This window comes from Brachycentrus maculatus, unplaced genomic scaffold (assembly GCF_059751285.1).
Source record: "Brachycentrus maculatus isolate JH-2025_06_01 unplaced genomic scaffold, ASM5975128v1 h1tg000513l, whole genome shotgun sequence".
Classification (NCBI taxonomy): domain Eukaryota; kingdom Metazoa; phylum Arthropoda; class Insecta; order Trichoptera; family Brachycentridae; genus Brachycentrus; species Brachycentrus maculatus.
In genome coordinates, this window is record NW_028281259.1 from 128,804 (window position 1) to 149,291 (window position 20,488).

Genomic DNA, 20,488 nt, shown 5'->3' on the forward strand with positions numbered 1-20,488 from the left:
AACTGTGTGGTTTTTTGAGTGACTGGGCTAAATGACATAATTAACAATAAAGACAACACCGCATCTCATCGACGCAGTGTTATCTTGACTGTTAATCACTCGAGGTGACCAGCCCTGCACTCAAAATTTAAAAAAATACCAAAATATACATGATAGCTAAGTGTGGACAGAATGCCTCGGGCACTCGGAGCTGCATACTTATTACCCAGACACTGCCCACTTGTAATTTAGGCATTTGACTGGCAATTAGTCCAATAGATGCGGTGCACCAATCCTAATGTGCGTACCTTCTCCAGGTCTTGCGCCGTGAGGTAGACGGCCACGGGGATGGCCGGCATGGACACGAACGGGGAACCAACGTCTCTGCCCTCCTCCTCGCACGAGGCTGCCGCGGTTGCGGGAGCCCCGTCCTGGCCGGGCGACCGCAGGGCCTCGCCGCTGCCCGCCTGCAGCGCTATGGAGCTCATCTGGGCCACGGCCACCTGGAAGGGAGGAATGATCACATGCGTCGTTAGTCTGTCCGAAGGCCGCAAAATGTGTCAGGCAAGGGTATAGTGTGTCGGGTTGCGGTCCCGTGGTTTCTCAGTTCGAACCCACTCTACCACAATTTGATACCTATTTCTAATAATGAGCAGCTTAGGCTCACAGAAATAAAATAATAAAAACGCAAATATTTCTCTTTTTTTAATTAAAAAAAAAGTCCTTATATTCTTCTTCATCTATGTTAAGATGTCAATATTAATCACTTTTAAGTGGACAGAGATTTGGACACACTCAAAATATTGTCAGTAAAATAACTGGTGAAATTATGACTTAAATAAATATTTCAGGCGTCTCCTAGTATGTAAAAATTATTTGGGAAGAATCTTACATATATTCCATGAAGGTCTGTGCTAAATAAAAAGCTTACTCAATTCAATCATAGATGATGCTGACAACTCTCATGTAAAATATCAATTGAAAGGTAGCTAAAGGTGGAGACTGACCTCCACATTTGGTCGTAACGTAACACATTATGATTTGAGCATAGTCAGTACAGCGCTCCGAGTACCCCATCCGAAGTCGGATGCTCGCCGCGATTGTCACTCCCCACCTTAAGACCAACTTCAGCTGAGTCACAGACTCCACGTCCTTCCCAACGCGCCACCAAGCGCCGACCGAGCGAGAGACCATTTAGTTTAACATATTTTGTTTTGTTGTTGCTATATTAGAATACTCACGTTGTTGGGGCCTGCGCCCCCTCCCGGCCCTCCGCCGGCCCCCAGGGGCCTCTTGCCGCCCCTGCCCCGCCGACTGAGCTTCTCCACCAGCAGGCTGTAGATGGCCGAGATGTGGTCGAAGCGGGCCCCCTTCACGGACTGCAAAAGGAAACAAAACTCCGTCACTCGCATTCAATCTTTCCGTCAACAAGACAAAGATCATCATTCCACAAAGACTATATCGCTCACTCCTTTCAACAACGTCATATTTCAAAAATCGTCATTTTCAGTTGTGCATGTTTTCGGGATGCCTAGAAATACTATATCCCAGCGAAAACGGCATATTTTTAACTTAATATTTACCCGCTACAGGGCAGAAAGTGTTGTTTTTGCATTTTGAAGAAAAGGTATTGTTTAATTATTTTTTTAAATATACTAAATATTTTTCAAATGGAGAAAAAACATTCAGGTTTTACCTAAAAAGATCTGTTGCACAGTAAAAAGTTCAGTAAGTGGCTTGATATTTATTTTAATACATTGTATTATATTTTTAAACTTTAAAAACGACCTCCTGAAAAATCAAGTTTTTTTTATATATGACCTTGTTGAAAGGAGTGAGCGATAAGTTAGACATTAATTACCTAAGTTTTAGATATATGAACCAATTTAGAAACCTTATTCTTGAATCATTAGAACTTCACTAGAGACATCTATTGGTGAGATGTGAAGAAGCTTTTTACTAAGCAGAAACTATTATATTAGTATGTGAGGTCCGAATCCTGGATTACAATCACACACATGAGAAACGCCAGAAAATACCATTTTCATTTTTATTATTTAAGCTTATAATTTGACCAGATAATTTATTTACAGCATTTTGAGTGTGTCCAAATACTTGTTCACAAAATCTGGATTATCTCCAATTACAGGAGTTATTTTCAAATTATTTTTTGACATCTCATCAAAGATGAAGAAGAATATGGAAGTCTGGGCATTTACGGGGCTGACGACCGTCATCGGCTGGTTTAAGTGATCACTTTACACACGTGTAACATTCACCAATTCTACCCATTATTGACAACCACACTACTCAAATTCTTGGAAGTTCTATATATATGAACCAATTTAGAAACCTTGTTCTTGAATCACAAGAACTTCACTAGAGACATCTATTGGTGCGATGTAAAGAAGCTTTTTACTAAGCAGAAACTCTTTTATTAGTATGTGTGGTTGTCAATAATGGGTAGAATTGGTGAATGTTACACGTGTGTAAAGTGATCACTTAAACCAGCCGATGACGGTCGTCAGCCCCGTAAATGCCCAGACTTCCATATTCTTCTTCATCTTTGATGAGATGTCAAAAAATAATATTTATTTACAACATTTTGAGTGTGTCCAAATACTTGTTCACAAAATCTGGATTACTCCAATTACAGGAGATAATTTCATATTAATATAAATATTATAATATGAATATTTAATATCTACACCGAATATTTTAGCTAATGCTCATGACGTCACGAGTCTACGTCAAAGTCTACCCAGACAAGGTTTCCCCCTCAGGCCATTCATCTTTCATTATCCCGGTCATCCTGATGAGCTAGCTCCGCGGGAATACCGCATCCGATGTACAATTGTTTTCTCTACATTTCATCATGGCTAATTCTCAATTTACCCCTTCGCATGATGTTGCATTTATTATTTCTTCTTCACGTCAAACCCTTATCCGCACCCTAATGGTGCATAGGGCACTGCATCATGTAATAATAAATAATAAAACCCTTAAAATATTACCGTGAAAAAATCACTTATATTTATTTTACCCCCCTTGGGAATCGAACCCGGGACCTCCAGAACGGTAGCCGAGCGTGCTGACCATTACACTACAGAGGCGGTCATATAAACACAGCGTTATCTTGATCGTTAACACACAAAGGAATATTACAATTTTGCGACTATTTGGATAATGAATATCTCGGTAAAGGAAAGAGATAGAGCGAAATCTGTGATTGTATATGATAGAGCGTTGGTATAAGAATGCTTTGGGCCGTGTTACGCCAAACAGCCGCAACTTGAGTTACGGCTGGTTGCCTTTACACATTAGTTAGGTTAGGTGAGGTTACCTCCTTGACCATCTCGATGGAGAGGCCCGGCAGCGTGAGCATGTGCTCCACCACGGTCCGGTTGAGCGGCGCCTCGGGCGGCTCCGCGTCCGGCGGCGCGGCGGCCGGCGGCGGCGCGCAGCAGCCGCACGCGCCGCGCTCCAGCGCCGCGTCCGGCGCGCCGCCGCCGCCCGCCTCCGGAGCCGCGGGCGCCGCCGCGCCGCGCCGCGTCCAGCGGTGGCGCGCCACCTGCCGCAGGGACAGCCGCTTCTCCGCGTCCACCACCAGCATGTTGCGGATCAGCTGCTCGCACTCTGCGCACATTTAAATGTGTCATACTAATCGGACTTTCAAAATACTTTCTTGGTTTGGTCTTTTGACAGATTAAGGGAAGTGGTCTTTCAAAATAAAATGCTCAAATTTGGTCTTTCAACATATTAAGGGCATTTGTCGGTAAAAATGAAATATTCAAGTTTGTTCTTTCGACAGAAAAGACAAAAAAAGAAATGGTCTTTCGATAAGAAATTAAGGAAAGTGGTCTTTCAATAAACATTGAACCAATTGCCCTTCACAATTTGTCATACCAATCGCCTTCTCAAAATAAAATACTCAAATTTGGTCTTTCGACACATTAAGGGAAGTGATCTTACGATCACAAATTAAGGAAAGTTGCCTTTCACAACAAGGCATACTAATCGGCCTTTCCAATCACTATTTTTTTTAATTCAATTTCACTTGTTAAGTACCACTTTTTCCTTAAATCTATTTGACACATGTTTCTACCCATTCCCCATCATTTTCAAAAATTGTTAAGTGAAAATGATGTGGAATACATCGAAAAACGCGTCACACTAGATTGTAAGAAATAATGGTAAATACAAAGCAAAATATCAATTTAAAATTAATAAATATTACCACAAACCAACTCTGGAATAAATGAAAGAAAATATTCAAGCTAGGCCCTTCCACATATTAAGGGCAGTGGTCATTCGATAAAACAAATTAAGTGTTGTGGTCTTTCAAAAAAATACTAAGCCGAGTGGCCTTTCACAATTTCGAGAACAATACGGGAAAATAACAAAACACACATACCTTGGGACATGAAGAAGGGAATGCGAAACTTTCCTTGAATCACGATGTTACGCAGGTCCTGGAGAGTGTTGCCGTCAAATGGGAGAGCTCCGCAGACCAGCACGTACAGAACCACGCCAAGCGACTGCCAATACAACACATTATGTAAAACAAGACCAACCCAACAGAGTTTCAAAGAATAAACAAACAAAAAACAGAATATTATTAGCAAATACCTTGCCTATTTATCAGCCTTAGTAAATAGGTAGAAATGGCGACCTAAAAGTTATTGTTTTATTCTAGTTCTACCTATAATACCTGTATCCTTATACCCTTTACTATGACTAAATTATATAAATAATTAAAGAAAACACTTCGTTTTTTACCACTTGAGTTTTATTATAGACTACATGTTTCAGAAGTTAAACTTCCATCATTCAGGTCTGTATAAAAACTAAAATATAAAATATAAAATTGTTCCATAAATAAGGAGAGGGGAAAGTAAGGGGAAGGGGGTTAGTCAAGGAACGGAGTTTGAAAACAATGGAAAAATTGAAAGCAATGGCGAAGAATTTTGAAACAATATATTATTTAATAAATTATTATTAGAATTCAGGTTTTTTTGTATTTCTAAATTTTCAAGATAATTCATAATTTGGCCTTTATATGGAACAAGGTGTAATAATTTTAATTTATGAGAGTGAAATGAGTGATTAGTATCTATTATATGATTTGCAAATTCCGAAAAATAATAACTAACAAGACCGCTATGATGTTCTTTAATTCTAATCTTCAAATTTCTCGCAGTTTGGCCAGTATATATTTTCTATCACAATCTCCACACGAAATTTCATAAACACCACTTTTTTGTAATAAATCAATTTTAGAATTTTGAGTTATCGAGGATTTTATGTAAATTATTATTTGTATAATATGCAGGTTGGATATGGGAGGGTAAGATTTTTGAAATATTTTTAGTTATTAAACCCGTATATAAAATTTTCCGCCAAGATTTATTTTTAATTGAATCATCATTATTAGGAGCTGAATATATGTATTTTTTGGTTAAATTATTTTTAATTTTATACTAAATTATATTGTGTACCCACACACAGGCCATGCCTTTGTGGGATCTTTTTTTGTATTTATATTTATATTTTATTGATATTTTGTATTTGAATTTATGTCATGTAATGCAAAAGAATTTAAAATAAAAAAACAAAAAGTAGAGAATTCTCGGTTTAAGTTCACTCATCTATTAGTCTTTGCATATCGGTACAAATGACAGAGTAAAAATAGAAAATCCTTAGTATTTCTTTTTTAAAGGAATAACCCGCAAGGCCTCTAGTTTTTAGAGGCTTGTCTGCAGGTAGCTAAGTGAGGACGGGAAAAATAATTCACAAACACCCGGACCAATTGAAAGTGAATCTTTCTTGGATTTGATTTATTATTAGATTAAAACCAATATTTTTAGCTTTTCCACTTTTTTATTTGACCAGCGACCGGGTTTCGTCGTTACGGACATCATCAGACCAGTCTGATGATGTCGGTAACGACGAAACCCGGTCGCTGGTCAAATAAAAAAGTGGAAAAGCTAAAAATATTGGTTTTAATCTAATAATAAATTAAAAATGCAATTCCATCACCAAGTGTCAGTGGATAATATAAATCTATTTCTTGGATTTGGTTTGCAATTGGCGGGGATCGAACCCGCGACGCCAGTCTTACAGTTGAGGGTCTACCCAACTAGGCCATGGCGCCTATCAAATACCTCGCTGTTTATCAACCTTTGCATATCAGTAGAAATGGCGACGCAAAAATAGGGAATTCTCAGTGAATACCTTCCCGATTTATCAGCTTATGGATATTGACACAAAAAGCAAAGTAAAAGTGGAGATTTCTTAGTAAATACCTTGCCTGTTTATCAGCCTTTGCATTACAGTACAAATCGCTACATAAAAGTAGGGAATTGTTATTAAATACCTCACCCATTGTCTGTATAAATGCGACATAAAAGTAGGGAATTCTCAGATAAATCTCCTTCATTTTATCAACCTTTGCGTATCAGTAGAAATGGCGACGCAAAAGAAGGGAATTTATAGTAAATACCTTGCCTATTCATCAGTGTTTTGATATAGGCACAAATGGGACAAAAAATGTCAATTCTTAGTAAATAACTTGCCTATTTATCAGCCTTTAGATATTGGCACAAATGATGATGCAAAATTAGGGAATTCTTAGTAAATACCTTGCTTATTTATCAGTCTTTTGATATGGACATAAATGGGACATAAATGAAGTCAATTCTTAGTAAATACCTTGCCTATTTATTAGCCTTTGCATAGCGACACAATTAGCGACGCAAGACCAGCCAATAGTTAGTAAACAGCTCACCCATATATCGGCCTTGGGGCCGTCGTACTGCCTGCCCTCGAAGAGCTCCGGCGCCGCGTAGGGCGGGCTGCCGCACCACGTGGACATGGGCTCCCCGGGCTTGTACTCGTTGCAGAAACCAAAGTCCGCCAGCTGCCCGCCATGCAACAAAACCCCACTCATATAGCATCACACATACGGGACACTTGAATCATCCAATAAAATATTTTATAAAAGCAAAATATTTCTAGCAACAGGGACTCAGCTCCAAGGACCATGGTATAGTAATGAGCCTAGCAATAGGGTCTTGCCTCGAATGACCATGGTATAGTAATGAGCCTAGTAACAGGGTCTTGCCTCGAAGGACCATAGTAATAAGCCTAGCAACAGGGTCTTGCCTTGATGGACCATCACATAGTAATAATTTTTACAACAGAGGCTAGGCTCGAAGGACCATGGTATAGTAATGAGCCTAGCAACAGGGTCTTGCCTCGAAGGACCATCGTATAGTAATGAGCCTAGCATTACAGGCTTGGCTCGAAGGACCATGGTATAGTAATGAGCCTAGCAACAGGGTCTTGCCTCGAAGGACCATCGTATAGTAATGAGCCTAGCATTACAGGCTTGGCTCGAAGGACCATGGTATAGTAATGAGCCTAGCAACAGGGTCTTGCCTCAAAGGACCATTGAATAGTAATGAGCCTAGCATTACAGGCTTGGCTCGAAGGACTATGGTATAGTAATGCGCCTAGCATCACAGGCTTGGAATGAAGGACCGCCGGAATAACTCGACACTGGCTAGAATGAAAATGATCTAGATGGGTGAAAAGCCATTAAAAATAAGAAGAATAAGGACCGCTGGTTACCTTGATGTTCATGTTGGCGTCCAGCAGCAGGTTCTCGGCCTTGAGGTCGCGGTGCACGACCTTCCGGCAGTGGCAGTAGCCCACGGCCGCGACCATCTGCCGGAACACGCGCGCCGCCTCCGGCTCCGCCATACGCCCGCGCGACACCAGGTGGTCTGGAACACAACACACCAATCTAGTCTAGTCTCGTCTCTCTCTCCGACGGGCGGTCCGGCGTACAAATGAAATCTTCCAGTTTCGCAGTCGAGCGTCTACCCAACGTAAGCGATTACTTTCACCGTGAAATGAGTAAATAATAAATGAAATGGCTCTTGTCTCACCGAAGATCTCCCCGTTGGGCGCGTACTCGGTGACCAGGTAGATGATCTTGTCGGTCTCCATGACCTGGTAGAGGCGGATGATGTGCGGGTGGCGCAGCCGCTTCATCACGGCGATCTCGCGGAACGTCTTCTTCAAGTTCTCCTCGTCCAGGCAGCTCTTGTCGATGATCTTGATGGCCACCTGCAACCAACGCCAGACGGAGATTCAACAAGGGGATCCAGAGATTCCATGAGGGGCAATAAGAGATTCAGTGAGGGGGAATAAGAGATTCGGTGAGGGGAATAAGAGATTTAGTGAGGGGAATTAGAGATTCAGTGAGAGGTTTAAGAGATTCAGTGAGGGGAATAAGCAATTTGGTAATGGGATTTAGAGATTCGGTGAGGGGATTCAGAAATTTGTTGAGGGGCAATACGAGATTCAGTGGAGGGATTCAGAGATTCGGTGAGCGGTAGTAAGAAATTCAGTGAGGGGGGTTAGATGATGCGGTGAGAGGATTCGGGTGATTTCATAGACTCGATGAGGGGGTATCAGAGATTCAGTAAGGGGAAATTCAAAGACTCAATAGATTCAGTGAGGGGTAATAAAAGATTCGGTGAGGGGAAATTTAGAGACTCAGTGAGGGGATTCAGAGATTCAGTGAAGGAAATTAGAGATTCAATCTAGAAAGGGGGTCAATGTGGGCACGTGAGGAGATTTAGAAGTGCAATATGATCTGAGGTAAAATTACGAGATTAAGAGGTAAAATAGTAGTAAAATGAGTTAATTCAAAGATCATCATAACAAACAAGTAAATTACGGGGGACCTTAGCGGCGTCCAAGTAACACAAGCTAGTACGGGTATGCAACCCCGAGTGCCCTAGATATATCTGCCATTCCGTATACTACTTATTTCTTTTCCGTACATGAAGTTTAAATAACATTTTGAGTGTGTCCAAATACTTGTTCACAAAATCTGGATTATCTCCGATCACAGGAGTTATTTTCATATTATTTTTTGACATCACGTCAAAGATGAAGAAGAATATGGAAGTCTGGGCATTTACGGGGCTGACGACCGTCATAGGCTGGTTTAAGTGATCACTTTACACACGTGTAACATTCACCAATTCCACCTATTATTGACAACCACACTACTTGTCAATAATGGGTAGAATTGGTGAACGTTACACGTGTGTAAAGTGATCACCTAAACCAGCCTATGACGGTCGTCAGCCTCATAAATGCCCAGACTTCCATATTCTTCTTCATCTTCGATGAGATGTCAAAAAATAATAAGTTTAAATAAATAAAATATGAAAGAGAGTTTGAATAGAGAGAGTGGCTAGGCGTTCTATCCTCTCCGCCTGGCGCTAAGGTTAGCGAGATGGTCCAGCAGACGGCCGGAGGAGGTTCGCTGGGCATCGTAAATTGAATTGAATTGGTCCGCAGACACGTTTATCCAATTCAATACTTCTTAATTGAGAAATAATGATACGTTATTGATATTTACTTACGTGACACACATATCGCTCACTCGTTTCAACAACGTCATATATAAAAAACTTGATTTTTCAGGAGATCGTTTCTAAAGTTTAAAAATATAATAAAATGTATTAAAAATAAATATCAAGCCACTTGTTGAACTTTTTACTGTGCAACAGATCTTTTTAGGTAAAACCTGAAGGTTTTTTCTCCATTTGAAAAATATTTAGTATATTTAAAAAAATAATGAAACAATACCTTTTGTTCAAAATGCAAAAACAACACTTTCTGCCCTGTAGCGGGTAAATATTAAGTTAAAAATATGCCACTTTTGCTGGGATATAGTACATTTTCTGGGCATTCCGAAAACATGCACAACTGAAAATTGACGATTTTTTATATATGACGTTGTTGAAAGGAGTGAGAGATATGTATAAATCTATGTATATGTATTTACAGTGGAACCTCTTATAACGAGCATAATTCGTTCCAGCATGTTACTCACTAAGCGAAACATTTATTTATCTTAGAAAATAATGTAAAAAATACGATTACGCGTTCCATATCGAAAAAATACTATATTTTTTATATTTTTTTAAATAAACGTTTATACAAATAAAATTACTTATAAATTGCAAAGTAGTGTTATCACTTTGAAAACAATTTAGATTTGAAAAAAGACGTTTTTAAAAATATGAATATTTTACAAATAATTAATCATTTTTTCAAGTTTTACTTAGTAAATACCACTATTTCTTTAAAATCTACTGCGACACGTGTTTCGATGCATTCCGCATCATTTTCAAACACCCTTAGGGCGTTTGTGCACTACAAGGAATCACACGATCAGGTATGCCAAATACTTGAAAGTGGTCAGGTCAGGAGTCGTAATAATTACCTAAGACAGCGTCGGCATAGATTGTTTCAGATTCCTATACACAGGACCAACCTGCCGATGGTTATGCCTGTAGGAAGAGCTACCGCTATGTTGAACAATATCACATTGGATATTGATCTGTTCCATGTGTCCGAAGGAGTTTTCCGAAGCGAGATTCTTCTACACATTTAACAAGAGTCTTCTTGTGTAATTTTTAATTTGTTTTTTTTTTAATATATACGCCTTAAATGTTTGTTTGTAATGTATATATTAATTATTGAATAAATTGAATTGAATTGAATTGAATTGAATTGAACAATCGGCGGGTATGTATGAGGAGATGCATGAACGTGGGAGAGGCGAAGAATGTTTGCAAGGACAGAGTGGTGTGGCGCTCTATTCTCTGCCTACCCCTGCGGGGAAGCGGCGTGATGGTTAGTTAGTTAGTTAGTTAGGAATCACACGGAATTTTACCGTCCAGCACGTCAGTTAGCGTTTTAAAACGACGATCGGCTAGGATTGGCTTGTGCTTTTGTCCATCTTTCTTCGGATCGTGAAAACGTCGCGCGTAAACTCCATCCCGCCAAACTGTGGACCAGCGCCCTTAGGCAGCTTGTGCACACAGATTTTTGGGTCTACTAAGTTGTATTTTATTGTTAAAGTCTTGGACAATCGGCGGGTAGTATGAGGAGATGCATGAACGTTGAAGAGGCGAAGAATGTTTGCAAAGACAGAGTGGTGTGACGTTCTATTCTCTCTGCCTAGCCCTGCGGCGAAGCGGCGTGATGGTTAGTTAGTTAGTTAGGTGGATAGTAAGGTAAGCTGGTACTAGTTATTAGGGTAAGCAGTAGATGTAGGTAGTAAGGTAAGCTGGGATTAAGAGATCTCGTTATGTGAGATGCTCGTTATGAGAGATGCTTCCCCTATATATATATATATATATACATATATATTACGAGAATACACTGCGTCCATACGTCGCAGTGCCCTGTACACCGCATGCGTTACGTAAAATATCTGGCACTGACAAGGGTTAGAACGCAGATGGGAGTTTCAACCTTTTTATGTGACGTCATACTCCAATAAACTGAATAAAAGTTATATAATTTGTCTGCGTACGCAATTTAGATAACATACAGGGTGTTCAACAGCCTCCCGTTACAAAATAAAAATATAAAAGACACCAGCACTCTAAAAAATAAACTTAACGAATACTACAAACATATCCCTCACTCCTTTCAACAACGTCACATATCAAAAATCGACAATTTTCAGTTGTGCATGTTTTCGGAATACCCAGGAAATGTACTACATCCCAGCAAAAGCAGCATATTTTGAAGTCAATATTTTCAAATGTAGAAAAAACATAGGTTTTACCTAAAAAGACCTGCTGCACAGTAAAAAGTTCAATAAGTGGCTTGATATTTATTTTTAATATATTTTACAATATTTTTAAACTTTGAAAACGATATCCTGAAAATCCTGTTTTTTTGATATATGACGTTATTGAAAGGAGTGAGCAATATACAGACTACACAATAAAAATCAAAACAATATATTTTTACAACATTTTGAGTGTGTCCAAATACTTGTTCACAAAACCTGGATTATCTCCAATTACAGGAGTTATTTTCATATTATCTTTTGACATCTCATCAAAGATGAAGAAGAACATGGAAGTCTGGGCATTTACGGGGCTGACGACCGTCATAGGCTGGTTTAAGTGACCACTTTACACACGTGTAACATTCACCAATTCTACCCATTATTGACAACCACACTACTCAAATTCTTGGAAGTTCTATATATATATATATATATGAACCAATTTAAAAACCTTGTACTAGAATCAGAACTTAAAGAACTTCACTAAAGACATCTATTGGTGAGATGTAAAGATTATAATCCAGGATTCGGACCTCACACACATATTAATATAAGAGTTTCTGCTTACTAAAAAGCTTCTTTTCATGACACCAATAGATGTCTCTAGTGAAGTTCTAGTGATTCAAGAACAAGGTTTCTAAATTGGTTCATATATATATAGAACTTCCAAGAATTTGAGTAGTGTGGTTGTCAATAATGGGTAGAATTGGTGAACGTTACACGCGTGTAAAGTGATCACTTAAACCGGCCTACGACGGTCGTCAGCCCCGCAAATGCCCAGACTTCCATATTCTTCTTCATCTTTGATGAGATGTCAAAAGATAATATGGAAATAGATTTCGTAAAAGACGCAATCTTGAAATTTTCGTTGAACACAACGATTCGGGATGCGTGTATATATGTTTCAGGCACGTGTCGCTCACACGTGACCTAACGGCGACCCGGTACGCTGTGTGTTGTTCGATGTGTGGAATATGGAAACCAAAATAGGAAATATGAGAGATCGAGAAGGGTCAAGTGCAAAATTATTCTATTGTATACTATAGTCATGGCTCCGTCCTATTATTCTCATAATAGCAGCTTCCTAACAGGGGTAGGCGGAGAGGATAGAACGCCACACCGATCTGTCGTCGAAAACAATCTTGGCTTGCAACATTTTGTGTATGTCGAATAAATATATAAGTGAATTTTTAGCTCTAATATTTGTTCAATATTACCCTGGACTGGCACCTGAAGCGGAGGGCTGATCACCTTTCCTTCGTGTGTTAGCGATCAATATAACACTGCGTTTAAACGATGCAGTGCCCTATGCACCATTGGGTTGCGGATAAGGGTTTGATGAAGAAGATGTCTGTATGAGGAGATGCTTGAATTTTGAAGAAGCGAAGATTACAACATTTTGAGTGTGTCCAAATACTTGTTCACAAAATCTGGATTATCTCCAATTACAGGAGTTGTTTTCATATTAATCTTCGCTTCTTATCCGCACCCCAACGGTGCATAGGGCACTGCATCATATAAACGCAGTGTTAAATTGATCGTTAACACACGAAGGAAAGGTGATCAGCCCCCCGCTTCAGGTGCCAGTCCAGGGTGATATTGAATAAATATTACAGTGAAAAAATCACTTATATTTATTTGATGCCTTCCCTGGGAATCGAACCCGGGACCTCCCACAAGGTAGACAGACGCGCCGACCGCTACACACAGACAGATTACAACATCGTTCATTGAAAATATTCTTATATAAACTAAAACACCATATCCTTGGATTCTAAGTGCCATAATCGCCTGCCTGTAATATCCAATTGTGTATTGTTCTAGTCGCCATTATCTTCTAAATTTGGTCTTGTTGTGCGCGGGACAGTGGCTCTTATGAGCGAATGGATCTTTTTAGACGGGAGGAATATCTAATTTAACATACTGAACCTATAAAGGATTGTGTATGACTTGTTTTGTGTTTATAACAGCCGATATAATTAATATTTTCATTCATCATTTTGTTTTGGAAATTTCGCCTTTAAAAAAACGTTATTTTCGTAAGTTGGCAATGAATGACGTCACAGAAACGATGGAGTTATTTTAATGTTGGTGTCATTGCGAAATTATTGGCGGCTCTATTTGTTGATGTATATGGTCCCAACCCCCCTCCCCTAATATTTGTATAACACAAATGGTAGTATAGTGGTAAACAAACAATCCACACTACTACTATTACAGCTCTATAAATCATAGACAATAAATCATATGACGTCATAAAACGTTCGATGACGATTTGATGACGTATGCGATCGCACGTTTTTCGTTTTATAAAAATATCTAAATTTTAAACCTTCATATCTCCCTTAGTTCCCTACAGATTTCAATAAGACTGTCACCGATAGCCTTGTGATTTTTCATATTAATTTTCTCTAATCTCTCTGCTTCCCCGCAGGGGTAGGCAGAGAGATTAGAACGCCACACCACTGTGTCCTTGCAAACATTCTTCGCCTCCTCCGCGTTCATGCGTCTACTCAAACATCACACATGCACGCCACTGGGTCCATGGAATGCGTGGCATTCTTCAAAGAATTTTCGCATCATTTTTATTAGGTGCCCTATGCATCATTCGGGTTATAGGAATAGGAGTAGAAAAAGATTTTTTTCAAATCATCTTGTATAGGCTTGCTTTCGCTTAGCTCCGTGGCGCGTTATGCAGAATCCACCCAACACGAGCCTGTTACGTACTAAAGTTGTCCTGGGTTTTGTTTGCGTAACTACCGGCGAATGCACGTGTCGATTTCAAGACTGCCACGTGACTCTGTGGCCGCCTGAGATCTACCTACCCGGCCGTGCTAAGCGCAAAAGGGGTATCTACCATCACCCTAAAAAAATAAAATAAATAAAATAAAAACCCTTATCCGCACCCAAATGGTGCATAGGGCACTGTGTCATATAAACGCAGTGTTATCTTGATCGTTTATACATGAAGGAAAGGTGATCAGCCCTCCGCTTCAGGTACCAGTCCATGGTAATTTTGAATAAATATTATCACCCTAAAAGCGATTTTTTTTTAAATTTCCTAACGTCCAAGTGATTCTGAACACCGCTTATCATGACCCTACTCAGAGTTATGATACTATTCGGGTTATAGGAATAGGAGTAGAAAAATATATTTTTTAATTCCACTTGTATTGGCTTGCTTTCGCTTAGCTCCGTGGCGCGTTATGCAGAATCCACCTAACACGACCCTGTTACGTAATAAAAGTGTCCTAAAAACGTCCAAGTGACTCTGAAATCTAGCTACGGCTTATGCAACACCGCTTATCATGACCCTACTCAGGCTTCAACATTTTACAATGATTAAAGAAAACACTTGTTTTTTACCACTTGAGTTTTATTATAGACTACATGTTTCAGAAGTTAAACTTCCATCATTCAGGTCTGTATAATAACTAAAATATAAAATATAAAATTGTTCTATAAATAAGGAGAGGGGAAAGTAAGGGAAGGGGTTAGTCAAGGGGCGGAGTTTGAAAACAAAGGAAAAATGGAAAGCAAAGGTGAAGAATTTTGAAACAATATATTATTTAATAAATTATTATTAGAATTCAGGTTTTTTTGTATTTCTAAATTTTCAAGATAATTCATAATTTGGCCTTTATATGGAACAAGGTGTAATCATTTTAATTTATGAGAGTGAAATGAGTGATTAGTACTTACTTTCCCCTCTCCTTATTTATAGAACAATTTTATATTTTATATTTTAGTTACTATACAGACCTGAATGATGGGAGTTTAACTTCTGAAACATGTAGTCTATAATAAAACTCAAGTGGTAAAAAACAAGTGTTTTCTTTAATCATTGTAACATGTCTTACCACAAAGTTAATGCCGAACAATAAATTCAACTTTTTAAGTTTCATAGCCTATGCCTACTCGTGAGTGGATTTACTCTTATGTTTAAAGTTACTATAATCTATGTGTCAGTGTTTTATAATTATGTAATCCTATTTTCTAATCCTATTTTCTAATTTTATATTATTACTCCTTTAGATTTTACTTTTCTTTTAGTTCAACTCTCTATTTGCTTTCTTTTTATAATTATTATTTCAGTCTTACCACTTTTATATTATCATTAAAATATATATAAAGCTGTATTATAAAAAGAATAAGCATACCCTGCCTACCTCAGAACAGGTATCTCCAAATACCTAGTGAGGATAGACAGTGTCCAATAAAAAAAAAAAAAAAAAAAAAAAAAATATATATATATATATATATATATATATATATATATATATATATATATATATATATATATATATATATATGTTTATATATAAATATGTATAACTTAAGTACAAAATTATATTAAATAATAAACGCTGTTCTGCAGCACTGAACCTGAATTTCATGTAATTCACGAGTGAAAATTCTAGGCAAAAACACTCGCATAAAAAGCGACCATTTGAAGCTTTCAGTAGCATATATGCTAACAAATCGCTCACTCCTTTGAACAACGTCATTCATCAAAAAACTTGATTTTTCAGGAGATCGTTTTTAAAGTTTCAAAATATAAAAAAAATGTATTAAAAATCGTATCAAGCCACTTGTTGAACTTTTTACTGTGCAACAGATCTTTTTATGTAAAACCTGAATGTTTTTTCTCCATTTAAAAAATATTTAGTATATTTTAAAATATAATAAAACAATACCTTTTCTTCAAAATGCAAAAAACAACACTTTCTACCCTGTAGCGGGTAAATATTAAGTTAGAAATATGCCGCTTTTGCTGGGATATAGTACATTTTCTGGGCATTCCGAAAACATGCAAAATTGACCTGAAGCGGAGGGCTGATCACATTTCCTTTTATGTGTTTACCCATCAAGATAACACCGCGTTTATATGATGCAGTGCCCTATGCACCATTGGGGTGCGGATAAGGGTTTGAAGAAGAAGATGTATGTATGAGGACAGGAGAGATTGTGTCTGCCTACCCCGGCGGGGAGCCGTGAGTTGCGTTGCGTAACGCTGGTAGCGATGATACCCACCGCCAGTGACAACAAACTTAGTTAAATACAAGATAACATCACTATCTGCCGACAGAGCGCAGAGCGGGAGTGACTCTCAAAGCCGGACAGGTCCGCTGCCGGCAAAATCAAACTCCCTAAATATTTAAACACAATAAAAATCCCTTTACGAGCGGCGAGTGTTTTTGCCTAGAATTTTCACTCATGAATTACATGAAATTATTATTTTTTTTTTAAACCCTTATCCGCACCCCAATGGTGCATAGGGCACTGCGTCATATAAACGCAGTGTTATCTTGATCGTTTACACATGAAGGAAAGGTCATCAGGCCTCCGCTTCAGGTACCAGTCCAGGGTAATATTGAATAAATATTACAGTGAAAAAATCACTTATATTTATTTTAACCCCCCTGGGAATCGAACCCAGGTCCTCCAGAAGGGTCATGATAAGAGGTGTCATGATAAGAGGTGTTGCATAAGCCGTAGATAGATTTCAGAGTCACTTGGACAATAGGTAATTTAAAAAAAAACTCATAACGAACATAAAAGGGTATTATCAGACGGGAGGAATATCTAATTTAACATACTCAACCTATAAAGGATTGTATTAGACTCGTCAAGTGTTTATAACAGCCGATATAATCAATATTTTCATTCATAATTTTCGTGTGCAAAATTCACCTTCGTAAAAACGCCGTTTTCGTAAGTTGGTAATGAATGACGTCACAGAAACGATGGACTTATTTCAATATTGGTGACATTGCTTTTTTATTGGCAGCTCCATTTGTTGATGTCCATGCAACCCTACCTCACTGAGTAGTACCCAGCTTACCTTACTACCTACCTCTACCTCTACTGCCTAATAAATAATAATAAACCCTTTTCCGCACCCCAATGGTGCATAGGGCACTGTCCAGGGTCATATTAAATAAATATTAGACTGCTTATAACCTTTATGATTTCTTCTTCTTCTTCTGTCCCTTATCATTGACAAAACGATGCTTTTGCATAAAATTCACAATACATATAAGACTCACCCCTACCTATACTCCATACCAAGGAATATATATATATATATATTTATATATATATATATATATATATATATATATATATATATATATATATATATATATATATATATATATATATATATATATATATATATATTTTTTTTTATATTTTTTTTATTTTTTGATATCTCATCAAAGATGAAGAAGAATATGGAAGTCTGGGTATTTACGGGGCTGACGACCGTCATAGGCTGGTTTAAGTGATCACTTTACACACGTGTAAGATTCACCAACTCTACCCATTATTGACAACCACACTACTCAAATTCTTGGAAGTTCTATATATATGAACCAATTTAGAAACCTTGTTCATGAATCACTAGAACTTCACTAGAGACATCTATTGGTGAGATGAAGAGAAGATTATTATCCAGGATTCGGATCTCACATACTAATATAAGAGTTTCTGCTTAATAAAAAAGCTTCTTTACATCTCACCAATAGATGTCTCTAGTGAAGTTCTAGTGATTCATGAACAAGGTTTCTAAATTGGTTCATATATATAGAACTTCCAAGAATTTGAGTAGTGTGGTTGTCAATAATGGGTAGAATTGGTGAATGTTACACGTGTGTAAAGTGATCACTTAAACCAGCCTATGACGTTCGTAAGCCCCGTAAATGCCCAGACTTCCATATTCTTCTTCATCTTTGATGAGATGTCAAAAAATAATATGAAAGTAGCTCCTGTAATTGGAGATGGTCCAGATTTTGTGAACAAGTGTTTGGACACACTCAAAATGTTGTATATATATATATATATATATATATATATATATATATATATATATATATTTTTTTTTTTTAATTTACATTGTTTATTTCTAATTTACTTTTTTTAAATTTTCTTTGTTTATAAAAAAAAATGTAAAACGAACTCCCTCTCTAAACACAAGTATCTTCTTTATTAGAGAAGTAGAAACGTTATATTAGAAATGTTTCGTATATTTACCAACTATTTTGTTTTATTTAAAAACGTATTTTGTAAAAAAAAAACAATTTATTTTTATTATTTTAAATACCAGAACAAAAAAAAAAGAATTTTCTGGATGGATGTGTCCGGATTTGAAAATCAACCAATATATAAATACAGTATACATACAACAGGACTGGTGATTCGTGATCAACAGATTCTTGGCAGTGCGAAATTTAAACAAACTAATTTGAAAATTACACACTGTCCACTCCTAGCCTCACGCGGGACACTGCGTCGGATCTATGCCGTGTTATCTTGATCGTCAATTCACAATTGCAATTGCGAGGTCACTAGTCCTGCGCTTCAGGTACCAGTGTGGGGTGATAAAAAAAATATTTAAAAAAAACATCGTTTGGTGTGTTTAAATCACTGTTCACAAATCTGGGTTTCTCCACTTAAAACATTTTGATATATAGATATATAGATGGAGAAGAATATGGAAGTCTGAGAAAGTACGGGGCTTACGACCTGTCACAGACTGGTTTAAGTGATATTTTTATACATTCACCACTCTACACTACTAAAATTTCAAAATACATATATCGAATAAAAACTCATATTTTTGACACAGAAAATGGAAGATTAGATATTTACAGGGCTCATGACCTGTCGTAGGGTGGTTACCAGCCCGTGACAGGTCACAAGTCGTGTAAACACCCAAACTTCCGTATTCTTCTTGAAAATATGCTATCCGTCAAGTGGCCGCCGGCAGTGTTGATACACATCTGTGCCCGTTTTATCGATCTGTTTGTATGCTGCAGCTGTCTAGTTCACAGATGTCAAATATGATTGACGTACGACGCCATTCGCAAAAGTTATAACATCTTCCGATAAGGTGATTTATTTTGCGCCGCTTCATTGCTTACATTACTTAGAATCGTAGAACTGTGTGAACTCGTGTCTTTATGAATATTTTCGCCTAGAATTTTCACTCAAAAATCACATCAAATTATGGCAACTTCAAAACATAAAGATTACACCGACTTACAAGTCGCTCACTCCTTTCAAGAACGTCATAAATCAAAAATCGTCAATTTTCAGTTGTGCATGTTATCGGAATGACCAGAAAATGTACTATATCCCAGCAAAAGCGGCATATTTTTAACTTAATATTTACCCGCTACAGGGCAGAAAGTGTTGTTTTTGCATTTTGAAGAAAATGTATTGTTTAATTATTTTTTTAAATATACTTTTTATTTTTCAAATGGAGAAAAAACCTTCAGGTTTTGCCTAAAAAGATCTGTTGCACAGTAAAAAGTTCAGTAAGTGGCTTGATATTTATTTTTAATACATTGTATTATATTTTTAAATTTTAAAAACGTTCTCCTGAAAAATCAAGTTTTTTGATTTTTGACGTTCTTGAAAGGAGTGAGCGAAGTAGGATAGTTGTTATAAAACGTATAAAATTTAAATTTAAATAGAACCAGTGTTGCATAAGTAGTAGCTAGATACTTGGACGACAGGTAATTCCAAAAAAAAACACATTATTCATTAGAAACGCTTATGGCTTTCTCGGGAGGCGAAAAATAGGCAAAATACGAGAAGAAAATGAGAATATAAGCACGAATTGAACACTCAAGGTTGCATACCGGTGCTCCTATTAGCTTGTGCAATATTGCCAATATCGCTCACTCCTTTCAACAACGTCATGTATAAAAAATATCGTTTTTAAAGTTTTAAAATATAATGAAATGTATTGAAAATAAATATGAAGCCACTTATTGAACTTTTTACTGTGCAACAGATCTATTTAGGTAAAACCTGAATGTTTTT

General features: G+C 37.5%; 1 protein-coding gene across 2 annotated transcripts in view; it reads right to left on the minus strand.

Annotated features, from left to right (window-relative positions):
- Sik3 (Salt-inducible kinase 3) overlaps positions 1-20,488 on the minus strand; it is a 39,865-nt gene that overhangs the window by 18,315 nt on the left and 1,062 nt on the right. For both annotated transcript variants that reach the window (XM_088272628.1, XM_088272627.1), the window contains exons 2-8: positions 7,932-8,112; positions 7,612-7,766; positions 6,767-6,898; positions 4,394-4,517; positions 3,323-3,615; positions 1,221-1,358; positions 288-482 (exon numbers count right to left, since the gene is read on the minus strand). In XM_088272628.1, the coding sequence (XP_088128754.1) occupies positions 288-482; positions 1,221-1,358; positions 3,323-3,615; positions 4,394-4,517; positions 6,767-6,898; positions 7,612-7,766; positions 7,932-8,112 (1,218 nt within the window). The remainder of the gene's footprint in view (positions 1-287; positions 483-1,220; positions 1,359-3,322; positions 3,616-4,393; positions 4,518-6,766; positions 6,899-7,611; positions 7,767-7,931; positions 8,113-20,488) is intronic.